We start from the raw sequence: 15,459 nt of genomic DNA on the forward strand, positions 1-15,459 counted from the left end.
ATCTACGTATGAAAAACGTATGAGAAACGGGAAGAAAGTTCGGGAAGCGAATGGCAGAAGCGGAAAAGACAGGGGCGAATGTGCGGACTCGAGCGGTTAGAAAGGCGTCACAATCCGTTGTTAACAAATCAGCCCTCACAGACCATGTACAGGAGAACGATATTGTTTTAAATAAAATACTAGAGTGGGTGGTAAATGGCTGCATGATGCGCACTTCCAACCTTTGCTTTGCTCTCCTTACCTAACCCCTCTTTCTCCCTGCATGCCTTTGCCTTTCTCCCGCATGCTGCTTACCCTTTGATTTGCTCTCCTTACCTAACCCCTCTTTCTCCCTGCATGCCCTTGCCTTTCTCCCGCATGCTGCTTACCCTTTGCTTGCTTTGCTATTCTTACTATACTATACTTAAGGTTGTAGGCACAGGTGGCAATTCCATCAGCCCTCCTGTTCCTAATCGCCTCTCTGTAGTTACCAACCCCCACGTTCTCGAAGATTGCATGTCAATCGCGGACCACCTGTTACGGCTTGCCTTGCGGCATAGTTAACAGTCGGGGGCTCTGGGGGCAATAGCCTATGGCCTGAAAGGCTGCTGGAGCAGTCTGGAAGGCTATAGAATATTGCTTACGGGAAGGAAAACCGAACAAACCCATAGGGGCCCTTACGTGTATATTTAAGGCAAGTGGCTGGTGGCCCGCCCCTATGTAAGTAATGTAACAACTCACCCGACTGGGAAGTCATTGGCCGTGTGCCCAGTATGTAAAGCAGGTCAACACTCTTAACGAGTAATCTCCTATCATGAAAGTCGACCCCCCGTTAAGGCCCCGAGTCCCGGTGGCTGCTCGTAGGCAACAGAGTGGCATGGGTGCTAAGAATCCGCCGGATGATTGGTTGCCATCTCCACAGGTACAACCAGAGGAAGAAACAAGGAAGACAACCAGGATCAGCGTAAGTAGCCGGAAGTCGACAAAATGCCAAAATGTGACAAAAGCCACAGCTGAGCAGGCCTCAAATACAAGGAGCCGCACTGTGACAAATAAGCCAATAGTGACAAAACAGCCTACTCTAACAAAGACTGCTGTAGAGGAACCTTCAAAGAAAAGGAGCTCCAGTGGTATTAATATAGGAACCTGGAATGTCAGGACGCTTAGGACGGAAGGTCACTGGGAAATCCTCCTTGATGAGGTTAGAAGATTTGGTCTTGACATCCTTGGACTCTGCGAAACACATCTGACAGAATCCGAGGCACTTATCAACAAAGATGAATACACCATCCTTCTAGCAGGTAGGAAAGATGGCATTGGAAGAGAAGGTGTAGGGCTTCTAATATCACAGCCACTTCTTGAATGCCTTGTCAGCTATGAATCCGTCTCTTCTAGAATCCTAACAGTAAAGTTCAAAATGAAGGATGGAATACTCAACATCATTAATGTTTACGCCCCCTATACGCACAGTGATGAAGAGAGTGATGAATTTTATGATGGGCTACAACATCACCTTCAGAAAGTCAATAAGAAGGAGAAACTCATCCTGATGGGGGATTTCAACGCCAAAATAGGCTCTGACAGTAAAGCTTGGACCCCCGCAATGGGCAAGTATGGTATTGGTAAGATCAACAGCAGAGGGAGAAACTGTTGGAATTCTGCATGCTCCACAAGTTGACAGTTTGTAACACCCACTTCCAGCACAAAGCCTGTAGAAAGGTAACATGGACTTCACCTTGTGGGAAATACAAAATATGATTGACTTTGTCATAACTCAACAGGAGAACCTAAGTACCATCCAGAATTGCCGATCATACTGCTCAGCTGATGTGGGCTCAGATCACAATCTAGTGATCGCTAAAGTGGTGTCAGCACCAGTCAGAACCAAACGCCTGAAAACGACTCCAAAAAGCTATGACGTGAGTAGACTTACCAACCCCCTGATTGCAGAAGAGTTCAGAGCCAAGATTGGTGGTACTTTTGAACCCCTGCTTCAACTGGAGGATACTGATGTAGAAGACCTGTGGGCCAAGTTCAGAGACACCACAAACAAAATTACTGAAGAATCAGTTGGTATTAGGAGGGCTCGCCAAGTGAAGGGATTACCCGAAGAAGTCAGGAAAATGTGCCACTTGAGAAGAAAAGCCAGAGTCTTGATGTTAAACAACCCCTCAGCTCCAAACAAGAACTGCTATCGGAAGCTGAACAAAGGGGTCAAATATTAAGTGAAGCAGTGGAAAAGAAAACTTCTTGAAAAAGACGTTCAAGAAATGGAAGAAGCCCATGCAAAGAACATAAGCCATGATCTCTTCAAGAAAGTCACAAAACTAGCAGGTGATAAAACCAAAGTTCAAACTGCAGCCAAAGACAAACATGGTTCACTGAAAACAGCCCCAGAGGAAGTAATGAAGTGCTGGGAGGAATACTTCAGTAAACATCTGAACACAGAATTCCCCAGAGACTGTAATATACTTAACTCCATCCCGGAGCCTGTCAACCCCGCTACAGCAAGTTTGCCCTTTTCAATAGATGAAGTTGAAGAGGCCATCAAGAAGCTTAAAAACAACAAAGCGTGTGGTTGGGAGAAGATCTCAGCAGAAGTGTTGAAAGCAGGAGGACCCATGTTGAAACAAATGTTGTTGAAGATCATCAACACTGCCTGGGCTGAAGGAGAAATCCCTGAAGACTGGAGTTAAGGTCTAATAACCCCTGTGTACAAAAAGGGCGACAAACTGGACCCAGCCAACTACAGAGCTATTACCCTCTGTCAATCCCGGGGAAAGTATTCTGTAGGATGGTTCTTAACCGAATTCAACAGACTGTAGATAACCATCTGAGAGAGGAACAGTGTGGGTTCAGGAGTTCCAGAGGCACCTCAGATGCGGTATTTACAGTACGCCAAATCTTCGAAAAGGCTAAAGAAAGACGCATTCCAATACACTTGAACTTTGTAGACTTCAAAGCAGCATTTGACACCGTATGGAGGGAGGCTCTTTGGAAATGTCTGCGATCAGTAGGGGTAGACGCCAAACTGGTGAGCCTCATTGCAAAAATGTATGAGCAAACCAAATGCTCAGTCGTGGTAAATGGAAAGATCACCGATTGGTTTGAAGTCCTAGTTGGTGTTAGACAGGGATGTCTTCTCTCACCATGCCTCTTCAATCTATATCTGGAGTTTGTCATGAAGGACATCCAAAATCTAGGCTCAGGTGTGCAGATAGGTGACATGTGCATTAACAACATCCGATATGCAGATGACACCACACTCATGGATATGGACTTTGAGAACCTGCAAATCTCCACTAATGAATTGGAAAAAGCATGCAGCAGCTGGGGAATGAAAATTAACCCCACAAAATGCAAGATCATGCCTGACGATCCAAGAGATATCATGCTGAACCAAATGCCCATTGACAAAGTAAATAACTTTGTCTTTCTGGGTAGTAGTATGCCCTCAGTAGAAGAGGATATTAAACGTCGCACAAAGTTGGCAGCCTGGGCATGTGGTAGATTGAAAAATACCATCTGGTCTAACCACGACATCACCATATCGCTGAAAGTAAGGATCTACCAGTCGCTCATCCTCCCTATAGCCACCTATGGGTCAGAAAGAATCCTGGGCGTTACGTGAATCCGATCGACACAGACTGGATGTTTTTGAAATGCGATGCCTTAGGGCAATGCTTGGAGTTTCACTACTTGACAAAATCCGCAACAATTCCATCAGACAGAGTCTCAACATCACTAGCTCCATCAATGATGTTATCTGCCGGAGACGTTTGAAATGGGCTGGGCATATCTTCAGGATGCATCTACATCGGTTTCCCTACCAAGCCTACATTAATGACTTCAGCAAGAAAAGACCACCAGGTCGTCCACCAACCAGATGGAAGGACCAAATTCAGAGGGACTTGGGAATGACCCCAAATGAAGCAAAGACACAAGCAACAGACAGAACTGGATGGAGGAGGCTTACTCGGCAGAGTGCAAGGCCTAAGGGGCCACACCGGCCTGTGCAGTTAAGTCAAGAATAGAGTGAACAATAGCCCATGAGGAGTGACACGTGTCAAGACATCAAGACAACCACATGGGCCAATCAGTGTTTCACAGCAGCTTAGGAACTACAAGAGTGATGGGGTACAGTAACTTAATAAGCATCAGGCATATGAAATAAGATGCTTATGCACTCTGATCTTGAAGGATGGTGCGCCGTTGTCAGTTACGTCTGCAACTACACCATCTGGTAGGCTATTCCAAACGCGCACTACAGAGTGGATGGAGATCCTACCAGTAGATATGGTTCTAGTAGCTGGTACTGTGAGAGCATGGCAAGGCATGGACAAGTTGGAGCGGGTAGCTCTTCTGACTGCAAATGGCCTTGGTAGCAGTGCCTTCAGATCTGGTGGGCACAAGACTGGGAAGAGGCTAATACAAACGGTGGATTAAGGAGGCAATAGAAATCAGAAAGCAAGATACCATCACGAACAGGGAGGCGGGCAAATACAATCTCAGTCGCGTGTTTGACGATCTTCTTGGGAAAAGAACTGGCAACCGCGTTGCAGAGCAACCAGCATCAGAAGATCGTCACAACAACAATAATGTAGAAAAAGGCGTCTGATAGACTTCGAAACGTCCACAGTGAGTACTGTTTCTCTTCATGGACTAGAAACTAGAAAAATCTACTATTAACTTTAGTTCATATTTAACATGACACCTATTTTTTTAATTTGGCGCTTTTTCTTGCTTGAGGATATGAACATTTTTGCGAATGTGACATGCAATTTTTCTCAATTTCTCGTCTACTTTGGGCATGCTGAAGCTTTTTATTTTCCATATAATAACTTTTACACGTTAATTTTTGCTTCACACAAATGATTGAAATCTTATCCGTGGTCAATGGTACGTAACTTAAGCAAGAAACGACCGTGTCTTCCATTTTGGAGCTATTTTGCTAAAACGCGTTTGCGGGCTAAATTTTCAACATTGTATTACGTAACACCGTGCTCACGAACCCGTAATAATTTTCTGTCGAACAAACATGAACAAACGGAGTTGCCATTGTGGTGTTGTTGGTCACGGAGTTGCCATTGTGGTGTTGTTGGACTTTTGTATGCATGTATTTCATGATACTCACAAATAGAACGCATTGTTCGAGGTGTGTCCAACGTGTATCATCCACACTTTGTCGTCATTCCTGTCGTCTTCTGACGTTAACCCAGTACCTGTAAATGAATTATAACGGACCATTCAATGATATTTACACCAGGATGAGTGGGAGATTAGTTAAAACTATCCACAAAAATGTGCCACCCCCCTGCGTCCACTCAAAGTTGTCCTCCATGTTCCCCTGTTCTCCATTTAAAACATAAGTACGAAATCAGATTTCCACCTCAAGAGCCCCTAAAAGATTGGATTCCCCGCTTAAAACTTCAACTCTCAACTGATATTGAACGGTGCCTTATTAACCCTAACCCGCCTGAATACTACAAAATACTACTTGATATAGGCGCTGTTCGTGCATGCATCCCACGTGGTGTGATGACGCAATCGCCCTAAGTGATATATAGGCACGGTTTCGCTGGCCAGCGAAGCCCAAGACCAATGGCAAAGTGTCGCCGACCGAGTGCTTGGCATGCGAGGGGTCTCGGGTTCGAATCCCACCCAGAGCAAACAACTTCTTTCCTTCTTTTCTCTCTTTATTCTTTCCTTCTTTCCCTTCCGTCGCCGAAAAGCCCTTAGGGGTTAGGGTTAGAGTAGTATAAAGAACTACTGCACCCTAACACATGCCCTAACCTTAACTGTCTCTAAAACTAAAACATAACCCTAACCATATCCCTAACCCTAACCCTTATCACTAATCCTCAACATAAAGCCGAAGTTCAGCAACCAATGGCCCCAAGGTACTTTACTTCTTGTGCCCAATTAAGGGATACACAATTTGGGTTCGGGTGGGGTTTTCGCCACCGATGTTGTTTTTGTGGTGAAAGTTTATCTTTTTGCTCATGTAGTCATGGTAGTAGAGGCAGTAAGTCAAATGGTGCATCACTAGGTTACATACCACTAATAGGCCTGGGCGATACATGGATATACGGCGAGTAACTATTTCTTTGCATGGCATCTGAAAAGACTGCATTAAAATCGCTGAAATTGATCAAGTTATGTAGCCAAAAAAGGTACTTTTTAGGGTTTGATGCTTCAAAATGGTATATTTTCTCTCATCATATATTTTTTTTTTCTATTTAGGGAGCAAGACATTTGAAATATTGCTGAGAGTGATGTGCTGGCAACCTCTCCTCTCCAGGGCTTTTACCATGTTTTTTTTCGTCTGTGCCGGTCACAGCTTTTGATTGTTTTTATGCGGTGGTGTGCTCGAAATGCTGTTTTTTGGGTTGTAGTGCATTATTCTATTTTAAACTCTGTGTATATTTACATTTTTATTTGCTTATTATGTGCTTATTGATATTATGAAATATGTTCTAAACTCATTCTCCTCGTCGCTTCATATGTGCCTTTTGTCGTGCCTCCTCGTTTGCTTTTTTGGCTCATGGGAAGCGGCGTGGATTATGACATTTTAAACATGACAGTTTAAATTGTTCTGTTTAAAATTTTGTTTATTATTTAAAAAGAAAAAAAAATGTATTTGTTAGGCCCTTAAATTTTCTTTGTTTGTAGCTTAAGATATTTTAATCTGTTTCTGGTTGTGTAAAGCGCCTAGAGGCATTTGCATTAGGCGCTATATTAAATCTGTCTTTATTATTATTATTATTATATGACATTTCTGTTGTAATAGTACCAAAAATTCATACGCACGGCTTCAGTTTTTAGAAAATATTCGCCCTGCCATGTTGTAACTTTTAGCTTCGAGGGCGCACTGCCATTTTAAGGTGTTTACGGTTCAGTGAGAAAAGTCTCAGGTCAACCCATGTTAAGTTTTTGATCATCTAAATCATAATAGTTTCACCTGATATTAGTGGCATTTAACTGTGAGAGTTCTGAATATGAGAAAATTCCACCCGAAATTAGCCATTTTCCCATTGAAACCCGTGTAATACATAATTAGTGGTATTTAACCACTAAGGACCCAAAAAAAGAACCAATGAATAATGAATAACATTAGTTTAGCTGCTATGCTCCCAAATTTGGTACAATTGTGCACTTTGTGATAAAAGCAAAGTTTATTTTAAGATGTGGAGCCATTTCAGATTTGAACCATAGTGACCTTTAGAGGTCACGAAAGGTTAGGGGTAAATATTCAAAACAACTCGAATCTTGTAAACAGATACATCAAATTCGTCTGATCAAAGAATCTCCTATAGTGTTTGTTATCTACGGCTATCGTTAACATAGTTATTCTACAGAAACATCATTTGTGGGTATAAAGAGCATATTTTTGATTGTGCATCGGTGAATATTTCCCAAAATTGGTGCAAATTGTTTGTCTTGATATTAGAATCAAGAAACAGTATAGCACTTACCATTAATTTACTCTGTACTTGTTATTTGCAATGGAATTCAATGGTCAGCCAATGACATTTGACATTTTTAACCTCTATCTCAGTAGGTTAACACAGTAGATATGCAAAACTATTCTGTTTATGATTAATTTTTGTGTCAGCTAAACGGACAATTTGCCACCATTTTTTTTAAAATCGGAGCAAGTTGCAATGTTTACCCATGTACAAACATGTGTCATAGTTTTACCCAAATATTAGGTTTTTGTAGAATATCTCTGTAACGATAGGTCGTAGATAGCACAAACTATGCATTTTTTAAATTCTTGTGATCAGACGAATACTTTGGTGTATCTGTCGACAAGATTGAAACATTTTAACATTTTACCCCCTGTGTGACCTTTCGTGATCTCTATCTGAAATGGCTCTACATCTTAAAATAAACTTTGGACCATGTACTGACATGTGTGGACATTCTCATGCTTTTATCACAAAGTGATATTCAGCCTAAATTCAGCTTAGCAGCTGTACTATATGTCAAAATGTCATGTGAAAATGACAGCAAAACTGTTTCAGCCAGGGGCTATTTTAGAAGAAAAAAGTCACTGCACGTTAGCAAACGTAAAATCTAAAGGATTAGCTAGCGGAGACAAGCTTGAGGGGAAGGGGTTGCTAGCAGAGGGGTTGTCTCCCCTCGAGTTCTGTAAACTTTTACAAATCTCGCGTTAAAATCACGCATTTAACTGACGTTAAGGGCTGAGAGCTGAGCGCACATCACTCAGACATACCAAATTGCATTTTGAATACGAGGAATAGCCTTGACTGATATCAAATAATTTGAATTTTTGAAATTTGCGATATAATACAAATTTTATGACAAACTATTAAACTGATATTGACATTTAACAGTCCTCGAAGTAAAGTTTATCAATCTAGGCCTAATGGTATGCACTTATGTTAAAATTGATACATGTCTGGTTCACTAATGCATTTTACTAATTCATTTAATTGACTTGTCATTATTTTAATTACCTACAGCTCTATGAAAGTACACACTAGGATCATTAATGTCATTAAGTTTATGGTATTGATGGTATTGATATGCAAAAACGAATACAAACTCTGCAAAAATGCATAAAATGCACACAGGTGCCTACAATTGCACGAAATTAATATCTGTAAAATGTCAGTTTGGTGAGGTATGAAGGACTTAAAAGTAATATTAGAAAGTTAGTTTGAACCGAAAAAAGGAATTGAAAGAACGACCAAAATCAACCTTGAAAAAAAGTCTTACGTGAATATTGATTCGTTGACCTATTGCACTTTTATAACTCACCCTGTATACGTTTATACGAAGCGCGCAAAACCTTTCCATTTTACGCTATTTTAGCACAAACAAAGGTGATATGTTGTGGTAATTTTGCCCCCAAATTAAGGTGTTTAACGGTCTAAAAAAGAAGATGCACAGGGCAATTCTGGACAATTTCTGTCCGGTAGATGGAGCTGCCCCCACGCCTGTTGCGGATTTTCTCGTCCAGTGGCTTTGCCCCACGAGTGACCGAAATATTGGGGGGAAAAGGCGTTACCAGAGGCGTTGTGAGGCAATATTTGCTTGATATACAATATAGGATATAGGATTTCCCGACTAGATCAGTCTTACCTTGTGGGGAACTTGTTTAATGTCTTTTCGGGCTGAAACTAGTATAGAAATATTTTAAGCACGGATTTTTAATTCTCACTGCACGGATTTCTATTCTCACTGCAAGAACGTGCCAGGAGGCACGTTAAAATAGCCCTTGGACTTTCAGCACACTTCTGAGACAGCCAAATGGATTATTGGTGTGATCCGTGAGGAAAATCACATCTAAGTGATACGACCAGGTCATGCTTGTTCGCGCTGAACAGGCGCAATTAGGTGGTTGTATATTCTATAATTTTCCTAGTGTGTTAACTGTGATTACATCTAGACACCAGTTTATATTTGAATTTAAACGGGACCCTAATTTAATGAGAAAAAACGCCGAAAAAGAGAAGCAGACCAGTCATGACACGGGTGGATTTTTACGCATTTTTGGTTATCAAAACACGACTTCACAAATCGAAATTGGAAGGGTTTAGGCTATTTGCTTATTTATCGTTTAGGCAATTTATCATTCCTTGTGATGGCTTAGTCTCGTGCCAGACTGTGTGTGGCTATCCCGAACAAACATGTTTGTTTGGCTTTGTAGGAGACTAGTAACTACTAGTGCTGGCTCTAAACACAATTACCACTTGATAAAGTTTACAATGTTTGCGCTGGGTTAAGGGTGCATGAATGTTAATGGTTGTGTTTTACACAAACAAACAGAAAATCTGTAAAGGCAACACGCGATAGAAGTGTCAATTGATGCAACACAGCTATGCAGGCCTACCCTTAAAATATTTTGTCTATTCACAAATCCGAACAATTGCATGTCTCACGCTGTTGTTAATAGCATCGGTAAATATGATAAGGCCGAATAAAAAAATAAAACATGTTGCTGGTCCCCGTCCGCTTCCTTTTTTTTATTTATAAAATTCAGTTATAACTTTATTTCTATTTATTAAAATTTTGAAAAAAGATGTCGAGGAAGCTGAGATATTTTCTATTAATTAATTAATTTGTATTATTTTTAAATTGAGTCATAACTTTATTACCGTAATGTCTATTTTTTTAAATTTTGAAAACATTTCTTGAAGGTTCTGTGATCATTAGAGGGTATACCAAGAGTTATAATTTGGTACTTCAAACTCTTGTCAAAGTTATATAGGAATAAATAAAAAATTCTTTAAAAAAGGAATGGGGCGCCCAATGTGAGCTTGGACGTGATATGGTGAATTCCATGGTGTTTAGATTTGGTATTATAATGATTTTTCTAGGGAAGAGTAGAAGATGATCAATTGCAAGAGAAATGTGTTTGATTGGGGAAGGTGTATGACACCTCCGTGTTGGATGAAATAAATGGGAATGCAGTTTTCGTGTCAATTTGCGATTATGTGGGGTGGGGGAGTTCTGTTTTGGGGGCCTATTGTAGTGAGGATATTGCTTTGGATATTGAATATTGTTGAATTTCTTTATGGATAGCATAGAAGACACAAATAAGTAAGCTCCCCCGGCAACATATGGGGGGGGGGGGGGGGTATCCCCCGACCCGGAATCTACGCCTATGTTGATCAAAAGAAAACGTTAATTTTTTTTATAAATGTATAACGTCTGTGATACATATGCGAATACACTGAAAGAAATTCAAATAGAGATTAAGGATAAAAAACAATAACAGAACATTCATTCTTCATCATAAATATAATGGGTAGGCCGATACAATGTTTACAACTATAAGAACGTTAATGTTTTGTACATGAACGTAACGTCTAGAAATGTACAATTTGATGATATCCAAAAGAATACCAAGTTATATTTAGCATTGAAGAATTTAAACAAAAATTACAGAACTTTCATTTAAACATGTACACGTAGCAATGATTAACGATGTTGAAAATACAAACGTAACGTTTTGTTTATAAACGTAACATCCTCGACACATCTATACATCCTCTGTAACATCGTCGCCCCCAAAATATCGAATATTGACATGCTATATGCTATGACCTCGAAGGCAGTAAAATTATAGGATTAAGATAACTTCAAAACCATTGCTTCAAGATCACAGAGGGCTTATTAAGCTGCAAATCATTAACAATAATTCATTTCATATATGCCTAAAAAACAGATTTTTTAGCATCTGATTCGAACCATGTGTTTAGCTGCGCGCAAATCCTTTTTACCGTTACTGTCATCTTCAAATCAAACTAAATTTATATGATGTTTCTTGCATTGGTTAGTCCAATTGCACAGTGTGATAATTTGGTTCGAGGTTTAGGCTTGGAGAGGCAGTCAATGAGGTGTCATTATCCAATTACCATAAAGAGTCAAGACACATCGTGTAGATTTCCATAATTATCTTCATAGTTCATAAATAATATCAATGCATAAACATCTTAATATTCGATGTGAGTATACGTGAATCTTCAATGTTCACTTCAGCTAATAGCTGTTTATAAATACGTGACTGCTCTCTTTAAACCCGAATCAAAGAATGCTGCTTTTCTTTCCCTCAAAACAGTTAGAATTTATTCCAGTCGCGTCTCCCTTGCTTAGACACGCTGGACGCTGAAAGACCACGCAACAAATGGCGCGATTAAAAACGCTAGATAAGCGGAGCTATTGATCAATTGGATTGATCATGACACACCGGCAGACAAACAGGGCTTATAGATTTAAAACACATCAAATATCACAAAGAAAACAATACACATTCGGATCACACAAGGTTCTGAACAGAAACAACACATACGGGCCAAAACAGCACAAAGACATAAACCAATCAATCAAACACACCATCCAGGATCACACAAGGTCCCCCTACCCTATACCACAAACCCACCGAGAACCGCGAATGCTGAGAACCGCGAAAGCCGAGAACCGCTCTAGTTAATGATGTTATCAGTGGTGCTACATTTACGGTCAGTTTACTAATCAACGACCTTTCATCCACAGTTGTGACAGTATTCAAGTACTTGACTTTTAGTTGAACACTTCTACATAGCATAGGCATATGTGATACCAATTGCTTGCTAGTAATACATGTAATAGTAAATATGGTAGTCATTGGTTTTACACGTAAACACGAAAATGTCTCAATAATTCCAAAAGTGTATGTATATTATCAGGCAACCTCATTGTAATTAGTACTGTTTTTTTTATTTTTTGTATGAATAACGCACGATGTGTTATGATAATTCGTTATGAACACGGCAGAGTGCCGAATACGCAAAATTGCTGTTCTGAGTAAACGGCGTTTGAAAATCTTGGTCCTTATAAAAATTTAGAACATTTGTGAGCACTTATTTGAAATGTATATTATAGAAGTGAATTTACACGAATTATTAGCAATACTTGCATGTTCTGAAATAACCGATATATCTATCATAAATCGTTTTAACAGCTATTCGGCTTTATGCTGTATCCAAAATGTCTCTACCGCTGCGCAGAGAGAGGTCGAATACGCATTCAACTACGTGTAAACCATAGCACACTCTTGATTTGGGGCTTTTGTGTATAAATTACTGGTTGTCCTAAGGCTATGTAGACTTAACTTGCTATATGAGTTATAAATAGTTATCCCTGTAATATTTAGCAAAAACAACAATATTGGCCTATATTCTGTGTTATGATTTTCCGGGATTTCCCAATTTCACGGGCGCGCACTCACATTATTAAACCACAGCAATATCATGTGGGGATCACTTTTGGTATCACTGGATAGAAGATACCTACAGCTATACATTGGTATCAAATATATTAGTATAGGACATATAATATAGAAAATTCGGGGTTTCCCGCTATACAGTACTATAGATCAACATGATTTGTACAGCTAAGCATACGATTCGTCTCTCTGCCGAATTCATTTATCGCACTTAAGCGCGATTCGTCCAAATCAAAATTTCAATAACTACGTCGGTGAGTAAGATTTACCATTCATTTTTGGTGGAAATAAAAGATAACCGGAAACATAATCATAAGCATCATGATGCAGTCATTGAAGCAGCTCAACTTATTAAATCAGATCTTCTCTGGTTGTGCACAAGTGTCTGTTTTCAATGTGCGACATCGCAATAAAGCTGGTATTATAGCTTCAGTTGGGTAACCGATTATAAAGGAAACGAAAGGAAACAATGGTATGTGTATCTTTGTTCACGAAATGAGACAAAGACCTGTTTTTTGTTAACCAGCATTCTTCAAAATGAGCAACATAATGATTGTTGACTTAACACGGTTTGGAAATAATTTCTTTATATTTTTGGTGTTATCTGTCGTTTACATATCCTTCCTAAAACACAAAAGTACGACCCTCTCCAAACATCTAAATTAGCTAAAAATTTAGGACATGTTACAAAACTATATTTTCTAGAACCTATTTAGAATAGTTTAAATGTAGCTTTTACCGTTTTTTTGTGGCATCCTTCAGAAGTGAGCGGTCCGATACCAATATTTTCGGTCAAATCTCCATTCAATTAACACGGGGAGTTGGCTAGCTATGCCTTGCCCTCACTCATATTTTACAAAAGTGCGACCATTTCTGAACATCTAACCTAGCTGTAATTTTAGGTCATGTTAGAGAAATATATTTGCTAGAAGTTTTGGAGAATAAATAAAATATTGGCTGGTTATTTTTCACACAGTGATGTTAACTAGGCAAGTGTCCATTCTTCCAACATACATCATTTGTAAAGGTCCCGCGTCAATGGTGAGAGCACTGTGTATTGTGTATAGGAAAACGGACAGTAACTGCAGTATGTACAAAAACTCAATTTGCTCAAAATTCTCGATTCGTCATTCTGCCGAATTCATAACGATTATTATATACTAAAATTTCCACTCCGTGAAACAATGTTTACGTGGTGTAGTGGTTGGTATTGATACCTGCCACGCAAGATAAGAGGTCTGGGTTCAATTCCCAGTCCCGGCAAAGAATATTGTTTTCGCATTCATTTTGAATCCAAAATTATTTATTTTCATGTGAAAATGTGTACATTGCACTGGTAAATATATGTTGTGCATTTTTTTCTGTAAGCCCAATAGAGCTAAACACGCACCTTGGCTCGGGGAAAAATGATTGCGTCCAACGTCCAGGCAGTGTTGCCGTCATATATTTGTCTGTTTTGTTTACGCTATTGGCTGTAGCCATGTCGGCCACCAGCGTCTGGTAGGCCTACAGCATAAAACATGTAAGAATTTCAACAATGTGCAAATTAATGTACTAGGCCTAATAAAACGTGATTGATATGTCTAGTTCTCACATAGCTAGTTCTCACATAGCCATCGTTTTATTTTGTTTATCATTGTTTTAACAATGTAAATAAACAGTAAAGCATACCACATGAACACCTTTTGCATTTTAGTTTCACTGGTATTTACATGTATTTTTTATTTCACTTTGATCATGTTCATCACCGATTTGGTAAAAACTATATGTACACTCTTATAAATTTTAGTATTATCTAGAATAATCGATTAATATAATTCAAAATCTGAAGTGTAAACGTCTATTTTCCTTGAACTTATCTTCAAATCGTTTTCTCTGTTTATTATTGTCCATCCCGGGCTTTCCATTCAGGCTTGCATGCTTATATAATTGTTTGAGCCTGGTCCCATAAGTACCCAAGTGTGTAAACAAACAAATAAACAAACAAATAAAACACGCCTTACCTACGTTGACCACGCTAGGCGATGATGATCCATTCTGCTGCGACACACTTACGATAGCAATAACGAAGGCTGCTAAGGCAAAACATAACGCAGCTACTAATATGACAAGATGAAGTGTGCTATTCCTCCACGGGGATTCTTTAATCAACTCTTCGCAATCGGTGTTATTAGATGCCATCACAACAAATTATAAGTTATAACCCTTTCAGCAAGTCCGGGATAGCAAGTGGCTTTTTCTCGATGTGGACGTGTTTTAGCTGCTCTGTACAACTGTAATATACAACACTGCGCACAGGGCATTAGACTAAAAGTACGATATTGTGACCTCGAACTTGATTTTTGATCGCTTCAATTCAACTGTATTTCCATAATAAGTAAACGGACAAAATGTGAAAAGATCTGAACCATTGGGCCCAAAGGAGGCATTTTAGACAGTTGACTTCCGGATGATTACCTTATTAAAAGATTACGCGCCTGTCAAATGCAGTCTACAAACAAAAACAAAAACAAACAAAAAAGAAAGAAAGAATTTTAAAAAAAAGCGCAGTGATTTATAGTGCGCTACGTACAGGCACAACGCCTAGACGTTAATCCACAAGCCTCAGCACACTTTACAGGTTGTCGCTGACCACTACGGCCCCACATCATTCCACAAACCATTTAACAACAAAGGAACTTTGCTGCTACAAGAGCGCACATCCTAGACATTCCACAAGTAACCATCGCAACCAGGATCAG

General features: G+C 39.6%; 1 protein-coding gene across 1 annotated transcript in view; it reads right to left on the reverse strand.

The window, feature by feature from the left end:
- Positions 1–14,992, reverse strand: part of LOC140160856 (arginine-binding periplasmic protein-like) — a 37,294-nt gene extending 22,302 nt beyond the window's left edge. The window contains exons 1-2 of the mRNA XM_072184179.1: positions 14,722–14,992; positions 5,114–5,201 (exon numbers count right to left, since the gene is read on the reverse strand). Coding sequence (XP_072040280.1) covers positions 5,114–5,201; positions 14,722–14,899 — 266 coding nt within the window. The 5' untranslated portion in view covers positions 14,900–14,992. The remainder of the gene's footprint in view (positions 1–5,113; positions 5,202–14,721) is intronic.
- Between the last annotated feature and the right edge of the window lie 467 nt (positions 14,993–15,459).

This window comes from Amphiura filiformis, chromosome 9 (assembly GCF_039555335.1).
Source record: "Amphiura filiformis chromosome 9, Afil_fr2py, whole genome shotgun sequence".
Taxonomy (NCBI): Eukaryota; Metazoa; Echinodermata; class Ophiuroidea; order Amphilepidida; family Amphiuridae; genus Amphiura; species Amphiura filiformis.